This window comes from Marmota flaviventris, chromosome 1, assembly GCF_047511675.1.
Source record: "Marmota flaviventris isolate mMarFla1 chromosome 1, mMarFla1.hap1, whole genome shotgun sequence".
In the NCBI taxonomy this organism is placed as follows: Eukaryota; Metazoa; Chordata; class Mammalia; order Rodentia; family Sciuridae; genus Marmota; species Marmota flaviventris.
The window spans coordinates 215,607,658-215,619,717 of record NC_092498.1 but is presented as its reverse complement, the minus strand read 5'-3'; the positions used below and the strand labels follow the sequence as shown (position 1 = coordinate 215,619,717).

Here is a 12,060-nt window from a genome sequence, read left to right as displayed (position 1 = left end):
CGGTGGGAGTGAAAGTTGCTTTTCAGAAGTGCCATTTCAAAAGCTGACTCCTTCCACACACTGGCACGTTAAAACTCCCAGAGAAATGCCTTGAGTTTTTTTTTTTTTTTTTTTTTTAATCTAGAAGACTGTTCAAACAGTGAAGAAATGAGGATTTCACCCTACTGAGAAATTCTAGGTGATTCCCAAAGGCTCATGTGCTCCACGGTTCCCTCTCATGTGTCCCGCTATGGTCCAAGCAGGAGGGCGAGGGCGGGAAGGAAAGCGGTGGAGGCGCTAGCTGCTAGCTCACCACGCTCTTCACAGTTTAAGCTTAAGACAGAATTCTCTCCAGGGGTGGGACACTAGTTAAGGTTGGCAGGAATGTGCGGGAGTGAGGGGCCTGCAGGTGAGGTTCTGGGATCAGGAATCCCACCTTCCCTCACGGGATGTTGGCCTGAGGAACCTGAAAGGCCCATTTTTCCAGGAAAACATTCTGGTCCCATGGGGAGGAGTGCTCTGGGGCAGCAGAGCAGGGACCCTCTTTGTGTGGAATCTGGGCAAATGGGCCTTGATTCTGGGTTCCAGGAGGAGGCCCAAGGGCTGGCTTGGAGCAAGGAGGGAAGTATCTGGGGAGGAGAGGGGGTCACGCACTGCACTGGCCCACTTTTATGAGACAAGGCCTGGTGCAGAGCAACCTCTTGGATTTGTGAGGACAATGCACATAGCCCCTCTGTGAGGGATCAAGGAAAGAGGGTGGGGGACACGCAGCCTCAAAGGGTCCAAGGGCTTCTGGAAATGCTGACTGCTCTGGAGATGGCTATGCCTGTCACTCAGCTTTCCACTTAAATAAATAAGAAAATAAGTAAGTAGCTAGCTAGCTAAATAAATAAATAGATAAATAATGCTGTCATTCCATGACATTGAAGAACTAAAAAACAGCCTGTCATTACATGCTTCAGACTCATGTCAAGGTTAAAAGTTGCTGATACTGGGTTATCCTGGTTTTGATTCTCTCCACACATTAGTTACTTATATAAAATCAGATCACATTCCTGAGGAGCTTCGGGGATCGGGCCCTGTTTACTCCACGGGCCTTCTCTCAACCCTTCCTACTAGCTTCCGGATTAAGAACCACCAATCAGTGGGCTACTCGTTCCTGAGTCTTGGATCCAGAAATTCTTTTTCTTTGAGGCAAGTGTTTGTTTCTTAAGGTCTTATGACTCCTCCCTGAATGCTGGGCTGTCTGTGCCTTCCCTAGCCAAAAAGAAAGAAAAGGTAAAACAAAAAACAAAACAAAACTCGAGCAAAACAAAATCAAATTTAATGGTCTTAAATGCAAAAGTAAAAACAAACAAAAAACACAAAAAAGCAAAAGAAAATTAACAGAACAGAACAACCCAAAATGTCAAGGCAGTTATGAAGAGAATTTTGAGGGTTAATCTTTAAAACTACAAATCAAAGGTTTTTGTTAATAGATAACTGGCAAGAAGTACTTTTCTGCTGAGTGTCCATACGAAAGCAAAATTCCAAAACAAAATTTGACTAAGATAGAAAAAAAATCTAGCACTCACAAGGAGGGATGCGAGAAATACAATGCTCAAATGTTTATGTGTTATTAAAAAATAGAGCTATCTTATGTAGTCAAGCTATGTTAAATGCTCTTGGAAACTGGAGAAATCATTGTGAACAATAGTATCTGATGTGTGGGGCACTGTGCATGCAATGTGTGGACAGAAATTCGGGATGTCAGAGCAGCGACACATTTTCAGGCGTGCCTGGAGCTCAGGTCTGACTCTGGAATATACTGGAGTTTCCCTGAAACTCTTTGGTCCATTCCCATTGGTGCCTGGGCTTATGAAACACCTTTGTGTCCTTCTCTGGAGGGCCCAGCCTGGCCTGACGTGTGGGACCCTCCCCTCCCTGGTGGTGGCCCACGTCGGACTGGCCCGCTGCCACTCCCAGGACCACTTGGCAGAGCCCAAGACTGAGTGAGCAGGAGGTGGCAGAGGGACCCGCTTGGGAAAGCCATTTCCTGTCAACCAAAGCATACATTGCTTAAAATGTTGAAGCGGTTGAGAAAACGCACACTCGGCATCTGTCTAACATCTTTAGATTAAAAACTAAAACTAAAAGATCATGTTTTTTAATCCAGTTTGTGGAGACATCAAATGAAACGAGTGTTAGACAGTCTTAGAAGTAAAGCATGCTTCAGTTTCACCACCATCCAGAGGGACTGGTTAGTCAACGCAGTCTACTTAGGTTTCTGTTTAATATATATTTTAAAGGAAATAACTTAAGAAACTTAAAATTGGTCTAACATTGTGGGATTTCAAACATTTGAACATGTCGGTTGCATCCCAGAGTATAAAAACCTTTTCACTTCTCATTTAGACTAAGACAAACACTTGGTGAAAATTGGCGCAAAATGAGTTGTACACTAACAAAAAAGTTTCAACTTCTTCACTCTTAATTATCTATTCCGTACAAAAAAAGCATGAGCGAGTTATTTGTGGGACTTGTTGGTTTTGAAGGAAACCTGTAAGATTTTGTCCCCCAGGCGGTAGCCATTCAGACTTGCTATGGCCATTGCAGCTTCTTCATAGTTTGTCATGGTCACAAAACCAAACCCTTTGCACTTGTTGGTGTTGAAATCGCGAATCACTTTCACATTGGTGACTGCACCAAAGGGGCCAAACATCTGCCAGAGGATCCCCTCATCAGCGTCTTGCCCAAGGTTGTAGATGAAGATGCACCAGCCTGAAGAAGCGTTTCCTGGGACATTGACACCAGAAAGCCCACTCATGTGATCTACACCCATAGGGGAGAACCTAGCAAACAGAGAGCACAACGTTCAGGTCAAGGTCAATGCAGGCCAGCAGGGAACGCAGGAGGGTGGGGGCGGCCAGGATGGGGACGGACAGCTCAGGCACTCTCGAGCACTAGGCCCCTTCCTGTTCTATGTAGCTGGGTTCCCCCAAGCTTGAGCTGCTCAAGGATGGGGTAGGTACTGTGTGTCAAAAATGATTTTTCTTAAAAAAAAAAAAAAAAATCAAACCAAGAGGAATTCAGTACAGCAGTGGAAGGGTGGGATCTCTACTCTGCAGGGCCTCAACTGCATAGCCCCGTCAGTGACATCTAGCGACAGTGCCTTCCACTCCTTCCCAGGTGTGTATGTGTGTGGGGGCCTGTTTAGCTATTCCTGAATTTTAAATGATGGGCACCTCTTCCACATCCTCCTATGAAAGCGAAAGCCCCCTGTAGATGCTTAACATTGCCCATCCCCCTGGGGGATGTCTTCATGTTACCTGCATATGTGTACACGTGAGGCTGAGGAGTTTTCATTTTCCATCTTTGTACACACCCCTCACCATGACACTGCTCTCCCAAGGGGGATGGCCCAGAGGTCTTTGGTTAGAGCACAACCCTGTGAGGGGCCACTTGTAGGACATAAGAACTTCCACACACAACTCCAGGCTGTGAACTCAAGGGTCAAGTAGGTAACCCCAGAAACCACAGGTCACCTACTTGACCAATACATGGAACCCCTTCCACAGCAACACTTTTATTTACATAAACAACAATCTTGAAAACCATGGACACTGTAGTAAGAATTAAGATAAATAATAAAACTGTCAGTGTAGCTGTGCTGCCCTCTCATCTTAAATTTGAAAAGTGACAAACTTAGGGCCAATACAGTACTGTAGCTGTGAAGCAGACAGTGCAACTGGAAAAGTCTGGCCTGCTCCAAAATAATACTGGGCTTCCAGCATGGGCCCCTGCAGCTCAAGCTTGCTCCCTGCAGGTCCCACTGGGGGATGGGCAGAATGCTTCAGGAGCTACTAGGTAACAGTCACTCTTCTGACAGACACAAAAGAAAAGAGACTGGCCCCTGAGATGTAGCTCACAAGCCCAAGGGTTATTTTCAATATAGCAAAGAAAGAAAATAAGTTAAACAGCCCACACCAGAATGTCTGAATTGGATAAATGTCCCTGATGGCCCTCTGGTGGTCCTGAGGCTGTCTGCGACCACAGTGACACTACAGTGTGACGGACACAAGGTCAGGAAAGGCACCCAGGTATCTGTGGGACACTAAGCCAAGCAGGTTTTCAATGAGAACTGGAAAGAGGTGCCAACTTTACAGTCCTGAGTCACTCATGTCCCCTGCATTTTCATACAATTATTATTGTCAGCCCTCCCTATCCATGGGTTTTCCAACTGGGGTCCAACCAACGTCCCAGTGAAGAAGACAGGTAGATGGAAACAATGGCATCTGTCCTGCACTTGTCCAGACCTTCCTACACATCATTCCCTAACCATACTGTACAACTATTTATGTAGCATTTACATCCTATCAGGTGTTCTAAGTCATCTAGAGATGATGTGAAGTACAGGAGGATGTACACAGGTTCTACACAAATACTCATTTTTAAAAAAATGTTTTTAGTTGTATATGGACATAATACCTTTATTTTATTTGTCTCTATTTTTATATGGTGCCAGGTATCAAACCCAGTGCCTTACGCATGCTAGGCAAGCGCTCTACCACTGAGCCTCAACCCTGGCCCCGCAAGTACTCGTTTTATATAAGGAAATTCAGCATCTAAGATTTCCGCATCTGAGGGTTGCCCTGGAACCAACTCCCCACAAATACTGAGGGACCACTATACACTGAAAATAATCTGAGGTTCTACTTTACCATCTTTAATTCAAATGACTCAATCATTATCTTTGTTGGCTGTCTTTCTCCTGCTGATGGGAACTGGTTTCTTTGACCCTAACAGGCATGAATGCCTTTCCGCCTCAATCTTGTCTCTAAGGGAACAGGAGGGGAACTGATCCTTACTTGATCTTGGGGCTTTTCTGGATGCTCCAGGACCTAACTCCAGTTCCCTGCTGTTCTGGGTTTCTCTTCCTCCCTTTCCTCAGTCGTCCTTCTGGTGGTGGCGTTCTTTCTCCTTCTCTCCTGACTCTCCCGTGTTCCTTCTTCCTGTCTCTAGCCATCACGTCTCTCTGGCTATTCCATCACTTTCCTGCTAGACCAGTGACGCTGTCTCCTGGTTTCCTCTCTTTTCCAATTCTTCTAACTGACCCAAGTCCCCTTCTCCTCCTCCAGCCTCCTCTAGTCCTCCAGATGCTGCAGAACTCCTGCACACTACTGGCCACACATTCCACATTTTTAGGAGCATCGCTGCTTATGCTATTGGATTGCCAAAGTCGGATTTTAAAATCTAGCTTCTGTCCAAAGATGCTTCCCCAGTCCTGTCTGTGAACCAGGAGGCTGAGACAGACCAGTTTCAGATGGAGCCAGGCTGGGAATGCTGTAACTCCACTGTCAAAATGACACCTCACAAGGTGGCATGTGTGCAAATGAGCAGAGTCTACTCAACCTGACTGCCTGCCACAATAGTGAGAAATCTGTAAAACCACCAAGAAAAACTACCACTCCCAAGAGAAGCCCTGTGCCACTTCTTGACTTTCTGACAATAAATAAATAATTAAAATAAAGTGGCAGCTTTAAATTGGGCTCTCTAATACGTCAGAAATTTTGTCTTAGGGCCACTGAGTGAACATCTAAAACCTGTTTTAAAACTCTGGGTGGGGCTGGAGGTGTGGCTCAGTGGTATAGCCCAGTAAGCTCAAGGCCCTGGGTTCTATCCCCAGCACAGCAAAACAAAACAAGACCCAAAACTATCTCTGAACCAAGAATAGCTCTCATTTAAAAACACCTCCAGGGGCATTTTTTTCTCACACAGACAGGGAAGGATCTTTTTAAGCTCATGGCTCCACTCACGTGTTACTAGAAACTGCATTGGAACACTAGCCACTTGTCCTCCCCAGGGCTGGTGCCATCCTTTTAATTCCAGCAAAAGACAACACCCCAAAGGAAGTATGGTCAGCCCTCTGTATTCACAGATGCAACCAACTGTAGACTGAAAATGTCAGATCAAGTAAGAACTGATCTGTACTGATCACATAGACTTTTCTCTTGTTCTAGGTTCCCTAAACAATACAGTACAGATAACAACTATTTAAATACCTTTATATCATATCAAGCATCACAAGTCATCTGAAGATGATTTAAAGTATATAGGAAGATGTACACCATTTATATAGTAAGCATCTTGGATTTTGGTATTTGCCCTAGAACCAATTCCTTATGGATACCACAGGGCGATTGTAAATGGCTTAATGGATTTTGTACAGATACTGCTTTTGGTGGGGGGCAGTGGTAGTGATTTAACCCAGAGGCACTTTACCATAAGCTAGACTCCAGCCTTTTTCATTTTGAGACAGGGTCTCACTAAGCTATCCAGGCTGGCTTTGAACTTGAGATCCTTCTGCCTCAGCCTTCTAAGCAGCTGGGATTATAGGTGTGTGCCACCATACCCAGCTATATAGTCACATTTTTGATGAAGATAGGGGCAGAGCTGGAAAATGATCCTGAGGTGCAACTGTCTACTAAGATCAGCTCTAGCATTCCATTCCAGCATCGCCCAGCTTGTATGGTCACCCACCCAGCAGGGCTATGTGCAGCTTGAAACAGTGTGGCTGGCCCAGAATAGAGAGCCAGAATGCCAACCTCCAGACCCACCTGAACCTCTGCGCCTGGTGATGCACGGGGCCTCCGAACCGCCTCGCAGGCGAGTGGTACAGCTGCGAGAGGAGCGCCACGTTTTTGTTCTGGTTGGGATTGGCTGCAAACTTCACTGTGATGGGCTCGGAGGAACCTGGGGGTTTATGACCATTGAAACTGGTAATTGCCTCTTCTGCTTCCGACCGTTTGTCAAACCGGATAAAAGCAACCCCTCTGGACAAACCTTTTTAACAAACCAACAAAAATGGAGTTAGGGGGAAAAAAACGCAAGGACTTTTAAAACTGAAAAGCAAAAGTCAAGTCAGTCTACTATGGTTTAAACTGGATGTCTGGTTAATGAAATAAACAAAAATTAAACCTAAACAGAAAAGCAAATAAATGGATTAAAGAAAACAAACAATGACCAACAAAAGGTTTCAGACTTCCAAATTGAAGTAAGGACTCCATAGACTCAGTGCCAAAAGATATTTTGGTGACAGATATCCCAGACACCCGAACCTACTTTTTAAAAGAAAGCAACATCAGGAGAGAGATGACATCCACTGTCACTACTGAGCTGCCACCTGCTCACCAATGTGGGTTCACAGACATGTGAGGAAGGGTGGGTAGCCAGGTGTGGCAGCAGGGACCAGGTATGAGAACTCCTCCCTGGCTCTGGGTCTCTGTCCCATGGGTGTGCTGTGAGCAAGGAGCGGAGGGTATGTGTGGGTATGTTTCTTCCCAACTTGCCCTGAAGGCCCCATCAGTTGCTTGGTGCCTGGTTCAGTCTGCACACCTTCTCCTTCACCCCAGGAAGGCATGGGGTGGAACCAACTCTCTCCCCAGCTCTTTCTTCCCTATCATCTTACCCCTTGCAAACTCTTCTTTGAGACTATGGGTTCTCCAATGACTCCCATCTGTCCTAAGAAACAGATGAGGCCACTTGTCCTCTTGCCAGAATACTGCCCATGCATGTACAACAGAGCAGAGCCCACCCACTCACTGGGTGGATCAGTCACTGCTGGAGCTCCCTCTGGTCCCATTCCCGAGTGGGAAGGGTGTACAGCTACCTGAAGGAAGGCCCCAGGCTGGAACCCAGTCCCTCAGCCAAAAAGCCTGAGACCTGAAGCCTGCTGAAAGTAGCATCTATCTGGTCAGCCTGGATGGGGTTTGAGATGCCGAGCCAACTGGGTGGAGAGAGCTTAGGCATCCTTTACCCCACTGCCCATCCATACTCCACGGTCCTGGGAAGGAGAAAACAAGTATACCCCATCCCTTAAAGAATTTGAGGAATGGATTGAGGCTGGATACACTGAAAGGAGCAGCCAGCAGTCCATCGGCTCCTTCTGGGGAGAAGAATGATGAGGTCAAGGGGAAGACCACAGTGTGGGAAGTGACGGCTACAGGGCCTAAGTGACATCTCTGGACTGAAATCATGGGCATGGTCTAGTGGGAGGGGCTGCCCCCAACTTAGCTAAGCACCCTTATTCCTAAGACCACCAAAGGTTAAGATGGGGTTTCTTCCTTTCAGCACACAGTGAATGACAATGACCAGAGTAGGACAGCCTGGAGTCTTAGGTGTTCTGCTGAACAGGCATACCACCAACCCACCCCAAGTTTGCTCCCTACTTTTTGGCACCCATCTTGTGGGACCCAGGAAGGCCTGATTGCCCTCACAATCGCGACACTGAGCGCCCCATGTAAGCACATTGACAGGGACTCACAGGCCAAGGACTCTTTCTTTACAACTGTAAGGTACCATGGATACCCCAAGCTAAGTCCTAGAGCCTACACCTCAACTCTCTAAATGGGACTCTCCCCTGATTCTGGGCCATCACTCCTCTGCAGTGTTGTCTTAAAGCTGTGCCTGGCTTGGCACCATAACTGTTTAAATCCGCACAAAAAATCCACCTACCCAGAGGTACTCACTGTCTTAGTAAGGTCAGACCTGGCAATATGCCCTCATGCCAGAAAACTTCTAGGTCCTGAGCTCATTTTCAAACTTCAGGTTAGAAGGAATCCCTGAAAACAACACACTTGGCAGGCACTGTTTTTATTTACCCTTATGCAGCATGAATGACAGCTTATTCAGTCCTGGAAACCTAAACATAAATCTAGGCATAAACCTAAACATAAATTTAGGCAAATATGATTGAAAGCTGTAGCTGGCTAGTTCTTAAACAGAGCTGCCTTCAGGTATCTATCTATCTATCTACCTACCTACCTATTTATTTTTGGTACTGGGGATTGAACTCAGGGGCACTCAACCACTGAGCCACATCCCCAGCCCTACTTTGTATTTTAGAGACAGGGTCTCACTGAGTTGCTTTGTGCCTCGATGTTGCTAAGGCTGGCTTTGAACTCGCAATCCTCCTGCCTCAGCCTCCCGAGCCGCTGGGATTACAGGCATGCACCACCACACCCGGCTTGCCCTCAGGTTTTGTACAATGGCTTTCGAATGAAAACTGCCCAGATCAAACAAAGAAAACCTGAAAAAGAGAATAGTATTTCATATAGGAAGACAGAAATTCATTAAATTATTTGATGAAGGTATACTTTTTTTTTTCCCCCCAGCTCTGGGGGTTGAACCCAGAGTGCTTGACCACTGAGCTATACCCCCAACCCTTTCTTTGAGACAGGGTGTGGCTAAACTGCCCATGCTGGCCTCAAATGACAATGGTCCTGATGCAGCCTTCCAAGCAGCTGGGGGTTATAGGCGTGTATCACTGCACACAGCAAGGGCAGATTTTGAAGATGGCTCTGCATTTTTATTTTTTCTTGTGTTTTTAGGATTAAGAGTAGAGACCAAGAAATGGCACAATCTTAGATGAGTGAACTACTGAAGTTCACAATTAATTTTAGATAAAGAAGCAAAGAAAAAATAAAAATTAATTTCTATTGGCTCAGGATGTGAAGATTCTTTTTTTTCTTTTGGTATAAGACATTGAACCCAGAGGCACTTAACCACTGAGCCATATCCCAGCCCTTTTTATTTTGAGACAGGGTCTCACTAAGTTGCTTAAGGCCTTGCTAAGTTGCCTTGAACTTGAGATCCTCCTGCTTCAGCCTCCTGAGCCACTGGGACTACAGGTGTGGGTCACTGTGCCCAATTAGAATGTGAAGATGCTTAAGAGAATGTCCCAGTTTCTTTCTTTGAAAGCATGTCATCTGAAAGTGAGCTCAACACAAACCCACCTGCTACACCTCCTCTCCCTTCCCCCTTGGGCCTTACAAGGACCCAGCAAGAGCAGGCTCTGTCCCCAATGCAGATAGCACTGAGCAGCAGCCTCCTTGAGGTTCACAGCCCTAGGCAAAAGGCTATGAAGAGGGAGATTCCTGGGATACTTCGTTGCTTGGCAGAAGTGTGGGTGGAAGCATCAGTTCCCTTTGCAGAACTGGCTGAGACTGACAAAAAAAAGCCCAAGGGAGAGAGCAAGGGTCCTTGTGTGCCACCTTGAGGACCATGGCCAACTATGGGGGACAATACTAAGGTGCTATGGATACCCTGAGAGATATTTCCTTGCAGAGGGGGAAGAGGTACAGATGAGGAAGCTATCTGCAGTGACCATTTCCGGCATGCTGGGTATGTGTGTGCTCAAGATGTTGAGGGGAGCCTCTGGGAAAGCCAGGTGGTTGGGAGTATATTCCCAGTGGTAAAGTGTTTTACTTGAGAGAATCTGCTTCATTAAAAGAAGCAGTACTGAACCATGGCTAGACAACGACAGGCCACAACAGAGTATCCTGTGTGCTAACTGGTCATCCTACTTAGATGCTATGATGTGGGGTGTGGTGGGATGGGACTAACCCTGTGCACACTGACCAGCTAACTAAATCATGTTAACTGACACTTGAATGTTAAGTAAAGGGGACTTCAGGGACCTCAGGAAAGTCTTTTGTAACAAGGAAGGGATCCCACCAAGTAAACAGCTGTCCCCACTTACTCCAAGGCAAGGGCAGAATGAAGGGGACATGTGAGGGACCTCAAATTACTCCAGCACAGAGTGTTTACGCCAGACTTCAGATTGCACCCAGAGCCCCCATGACATACCAGTGCCCTGCACCTGGGAGCCCCACTACAGAAAGTCCAAAACAAGCCTCAGTTTTGACAGCCCCAGCCCAAGATTACAGCCCAGCAGCTCACCAGGCAGAACTGCCACCTCTGGACAGGAGAGGCGACCAGTCCCATAGCAAAAAGCTCAGAAGGATGTGGCTGAGTGTGTGAGCGTCCATCACTGACTGTCACAGGCACACCTCAGAAGAGCAAGGGCCAGAGGGGCACTGCTGGTCTCTCAAAAGGGAGGTTGCCTCAGAGCTGAGATTTCTGTATCCCACCCACCCACTGTGCCGGAACACCACAGCCAAGGGTGGTGGGTACAGTTTGCAAGAAGAATGTAAAACCCAACCATGGATGACTCAGTAGGCTTTGCTGAGCCCTGTGAGCAGAGAATCTTCCTTTGTGGTCTGTCAGCAAATCCCCATTCCTGCTGGGAAGACAGTGGAGAAATTCTAAAGCAGAAGTGGCCTGAGCCCTTGTCCTACAGATAGGACACACACAGGGCCTGGCAGAGAACATCCTGGTGCCCGTCTTTAAAGCAGTGGGGCAGGCAGTCAAGCTGGAACAGCCATGGGCATCTGTGTGCAGGTTCTAAGCTTATCTGTGCCTGATGGCTTCACATACAGCTCAGAGGCCCAAGACCTGCGATGAGATGGCCTAGCAAGGACCACCAGGTGGCCAGGATTGCCAGTGAGGAACTCACTGCCCTTGCACTCTGTGCTTCATATGTACTCCTTGGAGTGGGGTAACCCAATCAGGGAGCCTGAGGAAGGGCACTGAATCAGCCAACTATGTTACCTCAGGGTAATGAAAAATGGAGACTTGGGACCATCAGAGACAGCTGCACACCATCTGCCTGCATTAGGACATGCAGTGGACAGTGGAGCAGCAGCCTTTCTACCCCGTTCACAGGCCCGACTTTGGGTGCCTAAGAAAAGGTGCCGGGAGTTCTTGGTGTTTACACCATAGAACACTGGCCTAATGCTGGAGGCTCCTTTTAATGCCATCTTATTAAAAGCCTCAAACCAAAGTGACTGTCTTTTGTCGTTTCAATTCTGCCCTTGTTAGGAGAATAACTAACGACATCTAAAAACCAAACAGTACTGTATCTTCCCTAGAAAATCTGGCCCCGACCTGGAGGAAAGCCCTTGTCATCTGTCCCAGACTGCCTGCCGTACCTGTGGTCTGATCCACAAGGACCCGGGAGTTGATGATTCGCCCGAACCGAGAGAACATGTCCTCCACATCCTTCTGGGTCATGGTCCTTGGGAGCCCGCTGATGTACAAGTTGGCATCTTTGATGACCTCTGAGCTTGGGCGAGCATATGACACCTTAAAAACAAAAACCGACTTCCTGGGATTAGGGCAGATACATAGTCAAGGCATTGAGGATAGGGGCATCTGTGTGCAGGTTCTAAGCTTATCTGTGCTTGATAAAATCTAGGGTTA

General features: G+C 47.0%; 1 protein-coding gene across 1 annotated transcript in view; it reads right to left on the bottom strand.

Moving 5' to 3' along the window:
- Positions 1-1,281: 1,281 nt before the first annotated feature.
- Elavl1 (ELAV like RNA binding protein 1) overlaps positions 1,282-12,060 on the bottom strand; it is a 39,067-nt gene continuing 28,288 nt past the window's right edge. Inside the window, exons 4-6 of the mRNA XM_027954851.2 lie at positions 11,790-11,943; positions 6,576-6,801; positions 1,282-2,810 (exon numbers count right to left, since the gene is read on the bottom strand). Coding sequence (XP_027810652.1) covers positions 2,486-2,810; positions 6,576-6,801; positions 11,790-11,943 — 705 coding nt within the window. The 3' untranslated portion in view covers positions 1,282-2,485. The remainder of the gene's footprint in view (positions 2,811-6,575; positions 6,802-11,789; positions 11,944-12,060) is intronic.